The sequence below is a fragment of the Chelonia mydas genome, chromosome 14, assembly GCF_015237465.2.
Source record: "Chelonia mydas isolate rCheMyd1 chromosome 14, rCheMyd1.pri.v2, whole genome shotgun sequence".
In the NCBI taxonomy this organism is placed as follows: domain Eukaryota; kingdom Metazoa; phylum Chordata; order Testudines; family Cheloniidae; genus Chelonia; species Chelonia mydas.
Window position 1 is genome coordinate 4,135,383 of NC_051254.2, and position 20,735 is coordinate 4,156,117.

Here is a 20,735-nt window from a genome sequence, read left to right on the forward strand (position 1 = left end):
ACTCCAAATCCTTAGGCAACAGATTGTCTTCTGAATATTCGTTAGCGTTGCTCTGCTCCCCAGCTGATATTTGCATCTTTTATGTGAGATGGTGGAAATGTCTGACCTCGGCCAACGAGGAAAATCCATGCGCTAGAAAAGGCCCAATGCAGCGGTTGGATTAGTTGTTGAATTGATCAGAGGGGAAGCAGTTGTATCAGACGAGGGTATTCTCTTGCTGAGCACTTTTCTGGCATTAATGGGTGAATCCTCACAATATCTGCAGCACAGGGATGTTATGCCCGTTTTCCAAATTGAGCGGTAGAGAGGAGAGAGCATGGCTGAAATTTTCAAAGACGTCTGAGAAAATTGGGCACCTACCCCCCATTGAATTTTAGGAATGAAATTTCACTGTAGGTCAAACAGGTAAACCATCATGCAAAATGTCTGATCTTACAGGAGAACGTTTGCAAAAGGAGAATACTAGAGGCACGAGCACAACGGATATCTTAGAACCAGCCTACATAGAAAAGGCGGGTGAAAGTCCAGAACTTCAGCTAGTGTACATTTGTATAACTCCACTGAGTGGGAAGCCGGGCGCAGTCTCTCTTAAAAGCCAAAGTTGAGCTCCCTCATCTCTCTGCAGAGTGTGCGCATCTGCTTTTGTGCAGCTCAGTCTTAAAAATAAATAGAGAACATCAAAGACCCCGAAAGAGCTAAACGCTCACCAGCGAGAAAACAGTGTGCATCGCTTCTCTGAACACCAGCTGCAGCCCAGGTGAGTGAGGTCCAGCACGTCTTCATCTTCAGCTACAGGGCTTGATATTACCACTGGTCCTTCATATGCCCAAACTCCCTGGTACCCCTGCTGTATTCCCTTCTTGGGCACACTGTCCACACCATTAGCACCTATTAAACTGCAGCCCCAGAAAGCTTCAGCCCTCTCCCCATACACGTGGCGCTCTCTCTTTCTGCCATCTACTCTGAAGGGTAGTTTGTCCCCTGTGCCCTGGCGATGGCCCATAGCGTTGAACATCTCGAGTGGTGGTAGACGGCAGGAGGCCAAAGAGGGGCACTACCTGAAAAGGATAAACATGGTGCATAAGGAAGGAAGCATTCAATGAAATAGAGAGGGGACGTTTGGGCTGAAAATTTTCCTGGCATATCTGTTGGGCTGTGGAATAATCTCCCATGGGAGACAGAGAGCCCCAGAGCTTGGAAATTTTGGAATTAGGCTGGGCAAAGTACAGGAAAATGTCCTATGGGGACACAATGCTGTCGTGGCTGGGGGATAGATAATACTGAACCATGCCCATTCTGCAGTTAAGATGCTCTTGTGGGCATTACAGGTCTGGGTGAAGGCTCAGAAGATTCCATTCACGTTTGGAGTCTTCAGCCACGTTCATAGTTTATTGTAACGCCTGGTGATTATTTAGCTGGTCAGAAGATGGGGCAGAATTGGCCCTCCCTCTCATTCCTGTTTGCGGTCATCTACTCCACCTTTCAAGTTCTACACAGTCCCAGATTTTGAATGTTTGAGTAGAACACGCCATAGCCCAAGGACTAACTTATTGAAAAACACAAGCAAGAGCTACCGGGTTAAAAGCAAATAAACAAACTAAGCCCAGGCACTGGCTATACATCAAAAAAGCCACTCTCGGGTTTTTAATCCCCGCTATCAAGTCTGCATCACTCACGTGGCTTTCCTTTCCCACTGACAAATAAAGTTCTGTTTATCCTTGGACAGGAATGAAATCCTGCAAGCAAATGTTAGCACAAACTGTTGGTTTGGCTCGAGTTTTGGGCTGACCGGGTGTCTGGTCCTGTGTATTATTTGCTAGTATTGTGACAGCTATCGTGGCTGCAGATGTTGCTTTAAAAGAGAAGCGCAAGTATCTGTGAGCAGATTAGTTTGCTGAGCTGGGTAACATCAGTCAGATACACCCCAGGAGCGTGGTACATTGTAGTGGTTGCCATGCTGACATCCATGAAGAACTGGCTGGTCACATGGCATCTGATTTCTTTGTTTCTAGCTTTCCCGTCATTTTTCTGATCCCTAAAATGTGCTGATTCTTTGGTGTTGAAAATTTAATCCTGACAGTATTTTTTGTTGCTGTTGAGACTCTCCTCAGAATGCTTTTAAGCGCTTTTCCTCCCCCCCGCCCCCTTTATAGATGGCATGAGGTGAATTATAAAATGACAACACACACACACCCTTTCCTCTGGTGACCTTGGATGTCAATCTGCATGAGCACTTTTATGCAAAGATTCTTAATTGGCATTGAAAATCCATGCTTTGCAACGTGCAAGGCGATAGATGAGCATTATCCTGCCTAGAAATGGCATGGGAAGCAAGTGACATTCAATCAGAACAATTTCAGATGACTTCTTGCACTTGTTTGTTTGCCATTAAAATTCTGAGGTCGGGGGAGGGGGAGAGTTAAGTGCATCTAAAATGTCAAATCTTTTTTAGTGCAAAGCAGCAGCTGTTGCTTGTGTGAGGTTCAGGAATTTCTGCCCATGTAATTTCTTGGCTGCTTCTCGCCTTTTCAAACTGAAGATGAACAGAGAGAGACTCTCTGAGTGGTCTTGATTATAGTGCAGGCCATTGCTTATTCTGTCCTTTCACAGCCCTGATGCGTGGAGTTTACTGACGGGCTTTTAAAATGCTGGCCAAAGTAGAGCCTGGTGCCAGTTAATGTCCTGCTGGGAACCTGGGTTGGGGAGAGTCTGAGAGCCTTGGCTTTAACAGGAAACATGTTAGCAGATAAAAATGAGGCAAGTCTTTTGAAGGTGGTCGGGAGCAACCCCTGACTATAGGCAGTGACATGTTCCAAACCTCGGAATGAAAACATAACTGAATACAATGGTGCCTTCCTTCAGCAACAGATGGAAAAGAGAAGACCGAGAGGGGACATAACAGTTTTCAAGTACATAAAAGGTTGGTTACAAGAAGGAGGGAGAAGAATTGTTTTTCTTAACTTCTGAGGCGAGGACAAGAAGCAATGGGCTTAAATTGCAGCAAGGGAGGTTTAGCTTGGACATTAGGACAAACTTCCTGGCTGTCAGGGTGGTTAAGCCCTGGAATAAATTGCCTAGGGAGGTTGTGGAATTTCCATCACTGGAGATTTTTAAGAGCAGGTTAGACAAACACCCGTCAGGGATGGTCTAGATCAGGGGTCAGCAACCTTTTAGAAGTGGTGTGCCGAGTATTCGTTTGTTCACTTTAATGTAAGGTTTTGCACGCCAGTAATGCATTTTCATGTTTTTAGAAGGTCTCTCTCTATAAGTCTCTATATTATATAACTAAACTATTGTCGTATGTAAACAAGGTTTTCAAAACGTTTAAGAAGCTTCATTTAAAATTAAATGAAAATGCTGATCTTACGCCGCCGGCCCGCTCAGCTGGTTGCCGGCCTGGGGTCCGTTCACCTGGGCCGGCAGCGGGCTGAGCGGGGCCTGCGGCCGGGACCCCGGCTGGCAAGGGGCCGGTGGCCAGAACTCGAGACAGGCAGTGGGCTGAGTGGGGCCGGCGGCTGGGACCCCAGACTGTCAGTGGGCTGAGCGGCTCAGCCTGCTGCCGGTCTGGGGTTCCGTCCGCCGGCTCCTGCCAGCCAGGGTCCCGGCTGCTGGCCCCGCTCAGCCCGCTGCCAGTCTGGAGTCCCAGCCCTGTCCACACAGAGTGGGTACCTACCTTCTCCCTGGTTCTAGCCCTTCTCTTCCTCTCTCTGCACTGAGATGAGGGTGGGAGTGTGCTGAGAGCAGGGCTGGGGGGTGAAGGAGCAGGCTGGGGGTTGGGGTGCAGTGTCTGGCCAGGAGCTAGAATGAGGGAGGGGGCTCAGGGTTGGGGCAGGAGGTTTGGGTGTGAAGCGCTTACCTGGGCAGCTCCCATTTGGTGCGAGGGGTGCAGGTGGGAATGACGGGGTGTGTGTGCGTGTGCGCGCAGGAGCTCCCGTTTGGTGCTCAGGGTGGGAGTGGGTATGTGGGGGGGTGCAAGAGTCAGGGCATGGGGTGTGGGGGGGCTGGGTATGTGTGGGGGGTGCCGGAGTCAGGGCTGGGGTTGGGAGGGGGTGCAGGGGTCAGGGCAGGGGGCTGGGGTGTGTGTGTGGGGGTGCAGGGGTAAGGGCAGAGGTCTGGGTGTGTGTGAGGAGGGTTCAGGGGTCAGAGCAGAGGGCTGGGGGTGTGGGCTGGAGTCCTGGGGGTGCTCCAGCCCCCTGCCCTGAGCGGCTCACGGCAGGGGGCTGGAGGGGTTATGCCCTGATTCCACCCCCCTTCCCCAAGGTCCCCAGAGCAGAGAGCACGCTGCAGCTCTGCTTTTACCTCTCCCCCTGCCTAGCAAGGGCCCTCAGCTGATCAGCCACAGGGAGGGAGAGGAGGAGGGGCAGGAACCCGGCTCGCTGGGGGAACAGGCGTGGGGAGGGGGAAGCTTGCCTGCCCTGCAAGGAGAGGGCGGTGGGTGGGGGGGCGGAAAAGGACAGGCTGGGCAGGATTTTTAATGGCCCGCTGCTGTCTGCCCAGGTCCGCAGAAATTGGCTCGCGTGCCGTGTTTGGCCCGCGTGCCATAGGTTGCTAACCCCTGCTCTAGATAATCCTTAGTCCTGCCATGGGTGCAGGGGACTGGACTAGATGACCTCTCGAGGTCCCTTCCAGTCCTATGATTCCCAGGAGGCAGGTCTTGTGCATGGGGGATGGAAATGGGCTGGTTCTTTTTGAGACCCTGTGTGACCGGGGTCCTGGGGAGCTCAGTCAGGGCAAACTGCAAAGAACGGGGCAGACAATCCCGCAAACCGATGGTTATTTCAATACGTAGATTCGTCAAGTTAGCCTCAAAACAGCTTCTATAATACCGTACAAAGAAAAGGAGGTCTTGTGGCACCTTAGAGACTAACAAATTTATTTGAGCATAAGCTTTCGTGAGCTACAGCTCACTTCATCGGATGTGGAACGCTGAGGGAGGCTTGACCTTCTCCAGGCTGCGGTTTGATCAGCATCTTTCCTGCTGGTTTTTTTGGTTGTGGGTGGGGCAAATGGTTCCCAGCATGAGCCTGCTCCCTTCCGAACTGATCTCGAGTCAATTTCTCTTTTCCCCCTCAGACAGAGGTGAAAACGGGGAGCCCTATCAGAGGCGGAAGGGCGTTGGAGCCAGCCAGTCCGAAGTCCCATCTGCATCTCAGACTTCTGGAGACAGCGCGTTGACCCCAGGAAGTAGCAGTTGGAGGCGAATTATGCTGCTCATTCTAGCTGTAACGATACATAACATTCCAGGTCAGCACCTTGTCTGCTTTCAGTTGCAGGGTGGGTGTAGCCGTGTTGGTCCCCGGAGCCGATAGAGCTGAGGTGAGCGAGGTGATATCTTTTATTGGACCAGTTTCTGTTGGTGGAAAGGACAAGCTGTCAAGCTCCATAGAGCTCTTCTTCCGCTCTGGAGAAGGTAACCAGAGTGTTCTGTGCGACCCTCTTGGGCTTAACAATCTGTCCTACCTTTTATGTAGCTTAGACACTCTGGTTACCTTCTCCTCCAGACCTAAGGAAGAGCTCTGTGAAGCTCAAAATCTTGTCCCTTCCATCAACAGATGTTGGTCCAATAAAAGATACTACTTCACCCACCTTGTCACTTGCAGTGGCCTGTTCTTGAAGATGTCATTTCCTCGGTTGGATGAGAGGCATAGTCTAGTTGATGCCACCACATCAAGGATTTTGGAATGGCCGCTTTGTTTTTTATAGCTGTTTCATTATTGCAGATGGCTCCCATCACAGTAGCATCTGGGCACCTTTTTGATTAAATCTACTACAGCTGGTCTTGCTTGTCTGTGTTCATGTTATTCAGTCCTGTAAAGGCTGAATCACCAACATACATTAGCAGGTGGCAGTTTCGGGAGAATGCCTCCTGATTCTGCACTGTGTTCTAAATTCCCTGGGTCTCCCCCTACTGCCAGCCCCAAGTGTTTAAAAATCATATCAGACTCCCTTCCTCCATCCCCCCAAATCACAAGAGTTAAAAATCATGAGGTCTTAAAAATGATGACTGTTTGGCTTTTTATTTGTCTGCTGGTCTTTGCGCTGATAGGGGTTGCATTTTCAAGCTTTGCTCTGCAACCATGAGGGACAGAAACATTTTCTTTTTGGTTAATTAAAAAAAAGCTGAGATTCTCACAATCACATGAATCCAGGAGCTGGGGCTTTAAGAAAAACTGATATCACAGGACTGGCATTAACATTGTGAGAGTTGACAACACTTAGTTGCTTTGTAATTCTTTGTTATGCTGGGGGTAAGACAGGATAACGCTTTGTCTGCTTCCCTTGCGTGCTCTTTTTCCTCCCCTTTCTATCTCTTTTCCTTGTTAGAAGAGCTCTTATTTGATTTACGTGTGTAACCTGTGTTATGGAGGGATAGAAGGAAGCTGATCTATATAGCTTTGCCTTTGGGGAGTCTGAAATGCTGGATTCTCTGTGCTCGCTTGAGAAAGCAGGATTCCAAAACACGATGACTGTATCACTCTGTGGCAGGGTAGCTGCTACTGCATACTAAACACAAAAGACACTCTTCCCATCAGAACTGAGACTCTGGAAGTTTCCTCCTTCTGTTGTGTGTGCTTTTTGATTTTAAGGGTGGCTTCTTGCTGCTGTGGCAGAACTGTAATTTTAAATTTTGTTATTGGATGCTTCTCTGTTCTGTTGACTCATGTGAAAAAGCTCAGAATTATGTGGCTTTGATCACAGCTCTTGTATCCACTTCAAGGACAGTCAGGAGCCAAATGCCAAAAAAAATTGTAGAAATATGAAGCTGGAGGTAGTAGCCGTGGTTGGTGTGTGTGTGCGCTTTCTGCTCATGAATTTCAAAAACTGCATTCTTTCCATCCTTCTGTTGCTTGCTTGTCTCGTTGAAATCAATTGCTTCATTTCAGCTTGTAATCATTTTTCACTGTCCTTCATTGCTCCATCTACTGCCTCTTGGTGGAGGCATTCACTTAACTAGGCTTTCTGTGATCCCAAAGAGGGTGCACGATAATATCTCCGCTTCACCTTTTGTTGGATGATCTTAAAGTGCTTTGCTAACGCTAATTAATTGTGCATCCCAGGACTATGATGGCCTTGTCTGTATTAGCAAAATTAGTACCTGTTTTTCAGCAAGTGTCAACCATGGTGTAGCTGCATCAGTGCTAAGCTGCAGGTGTAGGAAAAATTCCGGGGTTTTTATCATGCGCCTGTGAAAACCTGCTCTAGATTCATTGAAACAGCTTGAAAGCTTGTGCAGGTTTGTATCACTGAGTGGCCAGTGAGCAAGTACAAGATTAACTGCAAATAAAATGTCATCTAATGCAGCATTAGGGTTGATGCTTTAAACTTGCAAAAGCCAAGAATCTCTGATTTAAAATTCTCCCAGGTGCCACAAATCTAACCTGTGTGTGCTATATCTCATTGTTTAGCACTGGCTATAGTGACATATTGCGCAGAGTATTTATTTTACAGTGTGAACAAACTAGAGGGTGGATGAAGGCAAGTAGTAAATTCAGCATGCTGTGCCTTTTGATCTGGGATAGGAATACAGGAATTGCCTGGGTGGGTCAGTGGAATAATCCATCTAGCCCAGTGGTCTGTCAGCTGTTTTAGAGGAAGATGCAAGAAACTCAGCAGTCGGCAGTTATTACTCTTGAGGGCATTCTGTGCCAAGAAAATTTTAAAATTCTGCGCACAATATTTTAAAAGTCTGCAGGTGTGGGTCGAAAGGGTTTTGTGTGGGGCAATCTGGGTGCGGGCGGCTCAGTGTGGGAGCTTGTTGGGGGGTTCTGGATGCAACGGTAATGGGACTCTACAGGGGGGTCCAGGTGAAGGTGGTTGGGACTCAGCGGGGAGGGGGTGTCTGGGTGTGGGGGGATAGAGCTCAGCTGAGGGGTCTGGGGTGGTGAGCTCAGTGGGTGAGGGTCCAGATGCTGGGGGAGTGGGGATTAGTGGGGTGGGGATCTAGGTGTAGCTGGTTGGGGCTCGGTGGGGTGGGGTGGGGATCCAGGTGCGGGTGGCTTGTCGGGGTGGTCCAGGTGCAGGGGGAAGTGGGGCTCATCGGGGGGGTTCTGAGTGCGGGGGCTGTTCTGAGTGCAGGGCGGTGAGGCTCGGCAGGAGGGTCTGAGTATGAGAGGGTCTGGATGCACGGGGGTTGGGTGAATGGGGGAGTAGCTCCCTGTACAGGGACCTCACCCCCTGCAGTTGAGAAGCAATGGGTGCAGGAAGCTGGGGGCAGGGGGAGTTTGCAGAGATTCTTGAAGCCAGGGGAGAAATCTGGGGGTTGGGTCTGACCCGGCCCCAGGTGCTGTGCAGGGGACGAAGAAGTCCCATCCTGCCCAGGTGGGACTAGCATCTGAACCCAGTGCAGGGTAGGAGCCACCAGCTGGGTCTTCCCCAGATCCGCCTCCTGCCCCACAGTGATTTACCCCTATGATGGCTGCCCTAGGCACCTGAAACATAGTGCTGGGGAGGGTCGCATGACCGCTCTTGTGGATTCCCTGTCAAAAGTCATTTTTCTGTGGGGAAGTAAAGAAATCTGCGGGGGACATAAATTCTGCGTAATTCCCCCAGGAGTAAGTTATTGGAACGTCTCCTGATCAGTTTATGCTCTTAGGCCTCGTGACTTGATATCTAAATTGATTGATGCCCATTTTCCATTCAAAAACTCTTGGTTTGGGGTTTTTTAATACTCTGATAATTACCCAATTAACACTCCTGTCTTTTTTCGTTAAAATCTTTGCCCAAATGATCCCTTGTGGCAATGAGTTCCACAGGCCGGTTCTGCATTGTGTGAAAGCATGTTTCCTTCCTTCATCTGTTTTGAATTTGCTGCTTCTTGTTGCGTGCCCCCTTGCTCTCTTGTGTGAGAAAAGAGGGCGAACAGCTGTACCTGATGTATCTTCTTTATAGGAGTCTTCACTTCACATACTTTTATCATGAGATGCAAAAAAACTATAAAGATGAGGTTCTTTTAGTTGCTCTCTTCTGTTGGGGCATTTGGGGTTCACATTTTCAAGCTCTTCTCTTTAACTATGTGAACTAGAAACACTTTTTAAATTAAAGCTGGGATTCTTAGTTAATAAGAGTGATTTCAGCCATGGGTGGCTTTAGGAAAAATGCCAAATACCGTGAGACTTGTGATAAACTCATGAGAGTTGGTCATATGAATTTTCAGAAGTGCTGACACAATCCGTTGCCTTCAGGGAGAGTTTTACCATTGAATTCAGTGGGAGCAGAGTTAGGCCAATTCTGTACGCCTGAATCTCCACCAGAAAACTCCACTTGATTGAGTCAGTGTGACTCGTGTCTGCAAAATGAGTTGTGTGTAACTTTCCCTGTATGCAAGCAAATCCTGACTGGTCTCCCAAATTAGGAAAATCTGTTCATGGTTCCTTGAGTGGCTTTTCTCTGTCTTTCTCAGGAATTTTTGTAGTTTGTGATTTAAAAAAAAAAACAAACAGTTTCCACCTTCTGATGCTTTTAATTCAGCTTCTTCCAATCTGGCACATCCCATACGTGATAAACTCAGTTGCTGAGTTGTAACAACTTGAAATCTGTGCTTACAGCTATAAAACTGCAGCACAGGAAAACAATTTGTCTTAATTATGAGAGTTCTCTGACTAATAAACTACAGACAGTGCTTTCAGAGATCTCACACAAAATCTGTGGGATCTTAATTGAATAGGAATTTGTAAAAAATGTTGTTTTTTAAAATAAAGAAAACATTTGCGTTGTGTTGGAGATTAAACTGATTTTAATCCCTTTTAATTAAAGCAGGTGAGCAGCAGACCTCCCACATGGACTCTTCCACCGTCTGGGAGAACCAGGGGACATAAATTCACATATCCCTCCAAATTAGACTTTTGTTCAAATGTATGATTTGGCTTGTGCTCCTGTGCCTAGGAATTGCAGTGCTAGACTTGGTAGTGGCAGGTGCTGTGCAAACACAGAACCAAAAGGTTGTCCGTGCCCCAAAGTAAGTGCAAGCTACTACCAAAATTAAGATCACTAGGAATAGTGACTTTTTTTTAAAAGAAAAACACCGGTAATGGTTAGTTTAAAGCAAAGACGTCGCCATTTGCGTTTGCAAACCCCTCCCCTCCGAAAGGGAAACTGACTGTCTTTGTACTATGTCTGTACAGCACCTACCACAGTGGAGACCTGCTCCGGGACTGGGGCTCCTAAGCATTGTGCAAAACAAATAATAATCAGCAGTTGCCCTAATTGCAGTGTGGAGTGCTCATGAAGAGCATGAAGATAGGGCGGTAGCCGCTTTAAAGGTGACCACAGTTTTAAGTAGAAACCAAAAGATAAAGGTTGCGAGCGATTGAGTTGAAAACAGCGTAATTGGATTTTATCCCTCAGCTGAAGCTGCCGGGAGGCACAGGCGTGAATAGGTGCCTGCCTGCATTTCTCTCTTGCTATCCTGCGCAGCGTGTGCTAAGGAATTGTGGATTATTTTGACTGTCACTGAAGAAACAAACCTTTGTAAAGGAAGGAACAAAGTGTCACCCAAAGCAATAGGTTAATGACTATAATCTCTCCGTTGCTGGAGTGTGCTCTTCGAAGGGGCTGTTGTAACCTTTTTTTGTTCTGGCACTGCACAAAGCCCCCCTTGGGCAGTTATTGAGCCTCAGAAATTATCTCCTACTTCTTAAAGGTCACAGCATTAAAGTTTAACATTTAGGGTGGTGTGGGAGAGCAGCGCCCTGTGAATGTATCTGTTACAGCTCAGCAAGTGAGTTCTGTTCATCTCCTGCTGCAAGGCTCCCTGGCTCACAAATACGGTCTTCCCCATGGCTGCTTTTCCTGAGGCCATCAAGTGCATGCAAGGCAGGGATATAGACCGCTCCAGCTTGGATGCAGCCCCTGCAGATTTCACTAACTTCCAGTGGACAGACTGGCAAAGCATGCGAGGTGGAAACGGCCTTGTTGGGGCAGAAGTTGAATGGGTTTCAGTATCGACATGTGGGGCAGTGTTTAGACTGAGCTCCATTCTTAGAAGAGTGGGGGCTCGCTTTCCTTTCTCGTTGACCTGTGCGTTTCCCTTAGCATTGCATAGGCAGACCAGCCTTAGTGAATGAGCGTAACATCCGTCTAGTGCTGTCCACTGATGTTGAAGCCCCCTACAAGCGTTATTTCCATTTCACAGTTTTTGCAACTGAGGCATTGAGAGGCGAGGTGACTTGCCCAGAGTCTCAGTTAGTGCTGGCGGTGGGAATAGAAGCCAGGTCTCTTGACTTCTAGTCCAAAGCCCTAGCCACTGGACCATGCCTCCTGGACAGCTTCCCAGCATGCCCAGTCTAAGGACGTGAAGCAATAGCACTGGGAGCCTCTAAGGCTGGTAACTCGCAGGCCAGTTGCAAACCCCTCTGACGAGGGGGTTTGTACTTACCTGGCCTTCTGTTTCCAAAAGAGCATCCCTGTTTTATTTCTTGGTTGTGTGGCCCTTTGGGGCCTCAACGTTTATTATGGAGCTGCCACGACGACTGCTCTGCACTGTTGCCATGGGTTGCGGGGGCTGTGGAGAAACCAAAGGTGCCAGCCGCAGATGAGCGAGTAGGAAGAGGGGAAGTCTTCCTCAAGGTGAAGATAAGGCCTCGAGGAGGGAAGCGGAACTGGTGGGGCCATTGGGATTAGGGAGAAAAATTATAGAGGGCTACCGTGCCCATAGCCATCGTATCTGCCCCATCTTTGTCTTGTCCTGGAACGGGGATTTCCCTCGGGTGCCGACCTGCTGTCATGGCATTTAAAAGGAAACATAAAGAACTAAAAATCAAGTGTCACTGAAGTTCTTTGGTTTCCCTTGCGAAGCATTGTACGCCCCTGGCCTTGTTCAGCAGTGCTCATGTCGCGTCTCCGGCAGGTTACCTTTGATGAGGCCTCTTTCCACCGCGCGGGATTTGTAAGCACTGTAATGTTCTCCCTTAATTATAATCCTATCAGTGGAAAGCCTGACCTAATTAGCGCACACTCTTGCAGCGCGGTGCCGCTTTGCTTCGTGTAGCGTGTTACAGGGAGCGCCCCGGTGCAGAAGCTCGGGTTGTTGGGTGGAGCTGCTGGGTTTTTCTTGGGATTTGTTGCAAACGGGAGAAGTTGGGGCTGGAGTGAGCATGCACTGCGTGGCTGCTGGGTAGGACTGCCTGCAGTAGCCTCATACTACCACCCGTTATCACAATCTGGTTCATGAAATTGTGCCAGGCCATCTTTGTCAGTGTGAACGTAGCTAAATCACGTTCGTTGGGTGGTAGCAGACTTATGTGTTCGTGTCAATTGCTGCTGCTGCTTAAGTCGGGCCTTTCATCAGAGGATCTCCGAGCACCTTGCCGAGGTTTCTTACCTCCCCTGCTAGGTGAATATTCCCCTCGTTTGTTGGAAGAGCTGAGCCAGGGACGCCGGAGCCCTGACCCCCAGGGAGTGACTCGTCTCTGCACTGCACATTGGGTACTGATTTACACCTGTGCTAAGTGGGTGTAAAAGAGCTCCCAGCGGTAAAGGTGGAGAATTTGGGTTTGAGGCCAGATTTACATCCACGCTGCAGTCACTCTGCATGGATGTAAAGGCTACTGAAGGGGCAAAGCAGAGGAGACTCAGGCCCCCGGTGTCTTGCATTCACTGCTACAGAGCACTTGCTTCCGTTCAATTGTGGCTTAATTTTCTCATTCAATCAGTGTTTGATCCATTGTGTTTTATGGAGAATGTTGCCTTGGAAAATCCACAGGCTTGTTTCCCTGCTTCCTCCCTGGTTGTCAGTGTAGCAGCTGCAAGGCTAGCTACGTGGTCAATGATTTATAAAGCAAAAAGTTTTCAGAAACTTTGCCGAGGGCAACTGGAAAAAAAAAATGCGGTAAGCAGTAAATATGGCACCAAACTAATGGAACGGCGAGTGGATCGCATTGCTGGAATGGGTGGCACGACGTTCCTGTAACTTACTGAAAACATGCCAAGGAGCATCTTCAGGACACCTGCCTGATTGCTCGGAGCGATGCTATGTGCTGTAGGGAAAGGGCATAGGATCAGGGCACTTGGTCAGTCTGATGGGGCAGTCTAGCAGATAGGGCACTGGACTCTGGAGACTTGGCTTCTAGTCTGAGCTCTGCCACTGTGTCACTTCATCTCTGCGTCTCCATTTCCCTCCTCTGTCCTATTTACCGCGTGTGTACAGCGCCTAGCGCAGCGAGGCCCCGATCTTAGAGCCTTGAGGTACTACCATCAGCCATACACTAAGATTCAGCTACCAGCATGCAACTATCCTTGTAAGGGAATCTAGACTGATGTGATCTGCACACGCAGCCATAAAAGAGGAGGGTAGGAGGGAAAGTGGCTAAGCGGAGGATATTGGCGAGTTTAAGTTAATGAAACCTCTCGCTCTCAGCTCCTGTACCGGACCCCTGACTGGGGTTTACACTAACCCTTTGCAACCATTTACTGATGTGTAACTTACCCGCTTTACACATTGCCCCTAAATTCTGCCCAGTCCCTCCAGCTGGTGGGTTAATTTCTGTGTAATTGTAGATGCTGTTTCTGAGAAGCTGCTGCTTTTCATTAGCTTCATGGCAGAAATGCCTGCCTAGTATTAAAGTTAACACCGCAGGCTAGCACTCCTGACAGGCAGCCTGCTGATGGTTTGGTTCAGGTGACTAACCAAAGCTTAGCCAGCATGCTGGGATCTCCCCCTTGCTCCTACCCACCCATCTCTCTCTGATCGCTCCCCCACATCCCCACTTGCAACCCACCTTCTCCAACAGCTTCTCCTTCCTCCCTGAAAAGAAGAGTTTGTGAGTTGTGTGAAGGCTGAGGCAATGTGAGTCTCTGCCTCTTACCAGATTCTCTCGCTTTAATTGTTTTTTGTTATACTCCTTTACAGTAATGCTTAGCGCTTACACACACCCTTGAATCGAAGGATCTCAGCATTCAGCGACTATGCAGCATTGAGGCTCTCGCACTTGCCCTCCCAAGGAGGTAAGCAAGTGTTGCAATCCCCATTTTGCAGATGGGGTAATCAAGACTTTCACTACATGGCAGGCTCCTGCGGGCGGGGACTGTCTGGTGTGGAACCGAATGCATCATTAGCGCTTAAATGAGCAATTTGCTAAAGTTCACCCAGCTGGGGCATTGATGGAGCTGGGAGTAGAACCCATGCCTCCTGATTCACAATCTTGTCCTCTAGGTACTAGGCCACACTCTTCCCACGAATCCGCCGAGGGATGATGAGTTTGCTTTGACCCTCTTTAAGAGGCGAGCGCCTTTAAGTTTTGGCGAAGAGTCTGTCTTTCATTTCAGGCAAATCTGCGGGAGGCTGACTAATGTGTGGGAAAGATAATTGAATGGAGAAACCTGCTTCTTGAGTTTTTGTTTTTGACTGGCTTCAGCAGGCCAGGGGACGGTTTGTTAATTTGTTCCTGAGCTGGAACAGGTAACATAAAGAATAAATTGGTCAGGACAGGAAATGCCAAACAGCGGAGTAGTTCCTGCTAATTAATATTCATATATGCCAAGTTCAGTGGAACATTCATTATGTATTTAATTAGACCTTGTTTATTCTGGTTCATCTTTGTACCGTGGGTGCTTGCTATGCTGAGGAATTGAAAATAATTAAAGTGTTACTGGTGTGCTGGAAAAAAACAATTAATGAGGTGTCAATTTAAAGTCTAAATGCTGCTCCTTTCCTTTTGATCGGCTTGAAGAGTGGGAGGAGAATGACACGCCAGGGAATTTTGGGGTGCTTTAGTCCAGTGTCATTTCCTTCAGATTCTTAAAGTCTCATTCTTCTACATCGTCGGTACATTTTCATTTGTGTAATGATGGTGCCTGGAGGCCACCAGTGCGGATCAGGCCTCGTTGCAGAAAGTGCTGTGCAAACACACAGGCAGGCAAGGACCCTGCCCCAAGAAGTTTACAAATTTAATTTAAAACCAGACAAAATCAGTGAGTGGGATAAAGGACATATGGTAACAAAACCAAAACCATAGGTTAGTTAGGCCCCGATCCAGCAAAAACTGTAAGCACGTGACTAGTTAGGTGGATGGAAATTGGTGGATGGCCCAGGACTTCGGGGGACTGCTCACGTGCTTAACTGCTTTGTGAGATGGGGGATTTATTGCACCGTTTCATTACACTTTCAGATTATTTGAAAATGTCAAAATTAGCTCTCCCTCCACTGCAAAGCCTGGCTGTCGGCTGGTTGGCAGGCTTCCTAGCTCCTTGCCTAGATTTGTTTTTAAATGAATAATACTGGGCACATACGTTTTCATCTCTTGAGAGTGCTTCATGGACTCGAAGAAATGAATCCTCATAGCTTCCTTTCCCCTCCCCATGAGGCTGATGATTACCACCCACATTTTAAAGATGGGGAAACTAAGGTACAGAGTTTAAGTGACTTGCCCAAGGCGACTTCAAAGTCAGTGTGATTTGGGATAGAAAATTTTAAGTTAATGGCTCATGCTCAGTCTACAAGACTGTCCTGCAGCTCTCTTTTTGTTTGTGTGTGTGTTTGGGGGGTGGGTGAGGAAGAGCTGGGATTAGTAGATGGGTGTGAATACAGTTCAGTGACTTCATATGGTGCATGGTGTTAGGACCATGTTGAATGTAACTGCATTGTGGCACACAGATTTCAGGCCATTTGCTGTGTGGGGCTGGGCCCCAGCTTTGGAGCGCATCAGTTATTGGTGGTTCTCCATTTCTTTCCATGAAGTTTGGGTTCTTTAATCATGGCATGGCTGTCGCAAAGAGGAACCTGAGTCTTCATCTGCCCCACTCCATTGCCTGGATCGTAGCAGTGAGAAATTAAAGAAATAATAAGACACAAACACAACATCTCTGTCCCATTCTCTCAAACCCCCAAGGGCTCAGAGTGCTGAGGATTGAATCAATCAAGATGGAATTTACGGAGGGACAGAGATGGTAGAAATGAGGCCAATTTTGGAATGCAATGAAATCCCTAATTTTGTCAGTGTGCAAACATTGGCTGGGCCCTCTCTCTCTTCAGTAGGAACTGAATTTGAGCCCTTTATGCAGAAAGGGAATTTCACAACGGTTTTCCAAGGGGAATATGATCTAGCGGTTAAAAAGAAAAAAAGTACCAATGCATTATTTAAAGGCTTCTGTTACAGGGATGTGGCTGAGGATTTATAGACGGAACACAGTCTGCCAGGAGCTCGGGCTCTCTGTTGCACTACTCCCATCAGCTTGATCCAAAGGGTCCTGGGTAGTGGTGCATTGGATTCTGGGTGGAAGGTCAGATTTGGATAGATAGGCCAAGCGATACGAGGGTAAAGAGTATCTCAAAAAAGCTAATGTGACAGCGGACTGTCCATGTCCTGTGGGAAAGCGATGGCAGATGGATGACCCTTCCAGTGGAATGGAGAGCATCTTTACTGGGAAAGAACATGGAGAAAGCTGTCTTAGGAGTTTTGTAAGCCCCATTTGGTCATGTTGGCCCAGGGAGATTCGCTCCCATACTAGAGAGGAAGCATGGTCCACTGGTTTGGGCACTAGTCTGGGGCTTGGGAGATCTGAGTTCAATTTCTTGCTCTGCCACAGCCTCATTGTGTGACTTTGAGCAAGTCCTTTATCGTCCATTCCCCATCGGTAAAACAGAGATAATAGCAGGTGGCCTGAGGATAAACCCGTGAGAGATTGAGAGGCACTCAGATATTATGTTAACAGGGGTCGTGTATCTACCTAGGATAGATTGATGGATATGTGACAGAGGCCTTCGCCTTGCTGTGGGCACAGTTCTGGTGATCTAACAAGTTCCTAGGGGTAGGGTCCCATCTAGCACCTCTGACGAGCTGCTGGAATCCTTATGCGATATGTTTTTCGTCTCCAGCTTACTGGTGTCAGTTGCAGGTAGGGTGTGTTTGCTGACTACACCTCTCTTCCCTCTCCCCACCAGGTGCCTGGTTCTTTAGTATAATCCATTAACAAACCTTCCTTTCCTCTGTGTCAGCTGCATGCAATTCGAAGGTTGAAGTATTTCTGATTAATAAATGGGTGCACTCCCACAGGAGGAAGAACGCTTGGTGGGGAGGGAGCGGAGCGGCAATGCCAAGTGGCTCGGGCTGGCAACGGGTGGGACCAAGGGGTTTGGAGTGTGGGTCGGGGCTCAGGGCTGGGGTGCGGGTGCATGAGGGCTCCGGCTGGGGGTGCAGGCTCTGGGGTGGGGCCAGGGATGAGGGGCTCAGGTTTGTGGCAGAGGTTTGGGGTGTGGGTGGGTGAGGGCTCTAGCTGGGGGTACAGGGTCTGGGGTGGGGCCGGGAATCAGAGGTGCAGGCTGCCCTGGGGCTACAGTGGGGAGAGAGGACTCCCCCCTGCTCTCTCTCCCCGCAGCAGCACCTGGGCTGGGGGGGAGAGGTGCCTCTCCCCGCCGCAGCCCTGAACACCTGTGCGGCTCTTAATAGACTGCTGTGCAGCTTCGAGGAAACTTAGCCTGGGACCTGTAACTGAGCTACGGTTGTGGGTTCGCTGGAGCGCACGAGGTTTGTGTCTGTCTGTGGTTGAGTGTGCGGTTGTACGGAGGTGTTGCATGCATCTCTTCGCAGGGTCCAGCAGGTACGTTGATACCTGTCTCACATAGTTAGGTGCTGTGGGAAGATGCTTCGGCGCTGCTTTCAAATTCCCAAATTCCTCCACTAATTCTGCCATGGGGCAAGTGTGGCATAATCCCCACCCCGCTTTAATCTTCAGAAGCGTTGGCACTGGATCATTCCACAGGTCTCTCTCATCCTCTGCTGTTTTGTTCTTGGTTAAAGCAGTGGGCTTCGTCTGCCAGTGACTTTGGAGAGTGTCCCGTTGCTTAGAAACAGGAGGTGATGCTTTGCAACCAAGATAATGTTGCCAAGGAAACCAAGCCATGAATTTCCTTTTTTATTTTTGCTGCCCATCGGCTGGAATACTGGGTGAAAGATCTCTGATAGCGGTGGAAAAACGGTGGGTTTGGACTAAAGCTAGCACAGGGCAAGCTAGTGGAGATAAGAGATTTACCTAGGTGTTAAGCTTTGAGCTATTTTTGTGGGTGTGGAGGACAGTTCCAACCCCCCCCCCCCCCGCCCCTTTTCAATGCAGAGCTCACTTCTCTGTACGCAGTCCCTAATTTGATTTCTGCCACAGGTATCAAAGTCGAGAGGAGGTGTATGGAGAAAAGCAAGTTGGAGATGGCAGCCCAAAAAGCCCAACAGAGGCATCATGCTGCAGAGCAGGGAGGTAACACACACTCTCGCTGGCTCAGATCTGACTGCACCGAAAATTTTATATTCCTTTCTGGAACCTCCATTACCGGGGATATGGACAAACTGGAGTCACTTCTATGAAGAGCAGCAAGAATGACCCGGAAGCATAGGGAAATGTAACTGACACGGGAATATTAAATGAGCTAAATATGTGTCAAGTGTCCCTGTGGCTATGGGCCCATGGGAAGGTGTGAATGCCATGGAGGCAATTTGGGGGGGCGATGGTGGTGGCAAAAGTGGGGCATAGTCATGGGCACCACTGGGAGGAGATTTACCACATGGAAATGTTAGACAGGAAGAACTATCCAGCTGCGACCACTTCAAGCTAGGTTGGACCATAGATGAGTGAATGCATTGTAGGGACCAATCCTGCATCAGCCCCCAGAGGGTGCAATAGATTGGGTCTAATATGCCACTTCCATCTCTCTTCAATGGAGAGAGGACAGCCCGTCCTCGAATGCAAATGGGCTCCCTGCATTAATAGGTCTTTCCCATCTGTAACTACAGTCTTTGCAAAGAGATGACTCTTTGCTTTGTCACTCAAGATACTTTTAATTTGCAGGGGTTAGGGGGTAGTAGTTTACGCACAGGCAATTTCTTCACAACTCTGTTGTTCCTAATGTTCTCTCTCCCTGCCCCCGCCCGGTGGGGTGGGGTGGGGTGCAAATAGCTTTTGTGAACAAAGTACTGCATGAGCAGAGGAAAGGTAACATCTGTGCAGTGTTGTTTAGCAATGAAACACATAAATTGATGTGCTGTAACCAAGACTAACAACCAGCACACGCACCAGAAGCGAGTACAACAGCTGGCACACGGAGGCGGAAAGGTGCGTCGTCTCCTACTTCAGATGCCAAGCCTGGCTCAGAAAAAGGCCTATCCTGAGTGGGAAGTGGGGGCACTAGGGATTCCCTCCCTTTGTGCCCCCCAAGAGCTCACAGCCCAACATCCACAACCCTCAGACAAATTGGACTGGGGGAGGCCCCGTTCTCCCTGGAATTCTGGCGTACAGGAAGGATTCATTCCCCAAAGGCCAGATTCTGCCTCATCCCTAAAGGAAGACTTGGGGACACCATGGGCAAGGGACAGCTGAAGAATCCTTCTCACCCCTGCACTGTCAACCTAGGTCCCTGTGCTGGGAGGGGCATCAGGGAGCTTCTCACCTTCTCCCCTGCAAGTGCACAGCACCTCCTATGAAGCATGAAGGATTCTCCACCTATTCCAACTCGTTTTCTTTTGGAACGTAACTTTCCCATCATTTGTGACCCTCCTGGGAATATACTGAATTTCTGGAAGCAAAAGATGCTGCTATCCTTTCTTTCTTCCTTCCTCCCCTGTGCCCCCCCACTCCGGAAAGGGGGAGGTGAGGAAGTGGAAAGGGGGAGGGAAATGAGCCGTAAAATAAAACAAAATGTTACCGTGATTTGAAACCTATCTGGCTGTGACGATGGCATGAAAGGAAAACACTGCTGTCGAATGCCTTTGTGGTCCGGGTTTTGGCAAATGCCCTAACAGGACACAGACCTATCCTCCTGAGATGCCTGCCAAGACGTGACAGCTGTTTGGCATTTTCTTTTCTTGAAGAGTTCCTACATCTAACGGTATTAATCTTGTTGTAGGAGTCTCTCATGAAGGTGAGCGGAGAACATGTTTGGTTTTGATAAGCGAGGGCCTGATTCATACTTTATGCTAAGACACCTTTATGCTGCAAGCGATGCAAAGACGCAACCGTGTTACTGAGCATCAGAAGCTTAATCTTTAGAGGTGATACCAGTTAGCTTGCATTCCGGGACTCACTTGGCCTGGCCTTGAATAAGTGAAAGGGAAGAGTCATCAGAGTAAATATGGGAAGTGAGAGAAAGGGTGGTTCAAAATAAGACACTCATTTACCCACTGGCCTGTTATAAAAATCTTTCGTGGTACCCGGAGAATGATTTATTTCTCTTCATCCCCATATCAGTATGCCTACCAGCACATCTTCCATCAAAAATAAATTGCTCACTATGTATAATAAGTTGTTATCCAGGTTATAGGTTTCTGGTTGCAAAGGAAACATGTTAGATGTTGGGCGGGCTACATGAAATGAACTGGGGGATTCATTCCAGTTCCTAGTGGTCAGGAATTAGTGATACCGGTTCAGTTTAAAGGCTCACTGTCAGATGCCCATCACAAGAAGTCACTAAAATAAGTGCCAGATAGTAAGAAAACATAGTCTGTTTAGACTCCAGAAGAGAATTTTTGCTGCCATGGCTATCATTTATCCTAGGCAGATTCGGCCAAATGGAGCTATGGATGCACATGGAAAGTTTCACTTGTGAGTATTTCAAAAGGGGCTATGCGTATGCCAGCTTTTATGAGACCAACACAAGAATCCATAGGTATAATTTTCGGCAATGGAATAGGCACTCGGGAACAATGGTGATCAAGTGCAGTATGAGAACCTAAACAGAGACTGTGTTACGCAGAAGATGAGGCTGTAAGAGAGGAATTTGTAGATGGCTGCTACCGAATTGGAGGGTATATTCTCCA

The 20,735-nt window shown here is 48.5% G+C and overlaps 1 protein-coding gene across 17 annotated transcripts in view; it reads left to right on the forward strand.

The window, feature by feature from the left end:
• SLC39A11 (solute carrier family 39 member 11) overlaps nucleotides 1–20,735 on the forward strand; it is a 399,980-nt gene that overhangs the window by 134,599 nt on the left and 244,646 nt on the right. For 13 of the 17 annotated variants that reach the window (XM_037913472.2, XM_043528943.1, XM_037913480.2 and 10 more), the window contains one exon: nucleotides 5,074–5,244. The exons of the other annotated variants lie outside the window; for them this stretch is intronic. In XM_037913472.2, coding sequence (XP_037769400.1) covers nucleotides 5,074–5,244 — 171 coding nt within the window. The remainder of the gene's footprint in view (nucleotides 1–5,073; nucleotides 5,245–20,735) is intronic. 17 annotated transcript variants of the gene reach the window in all.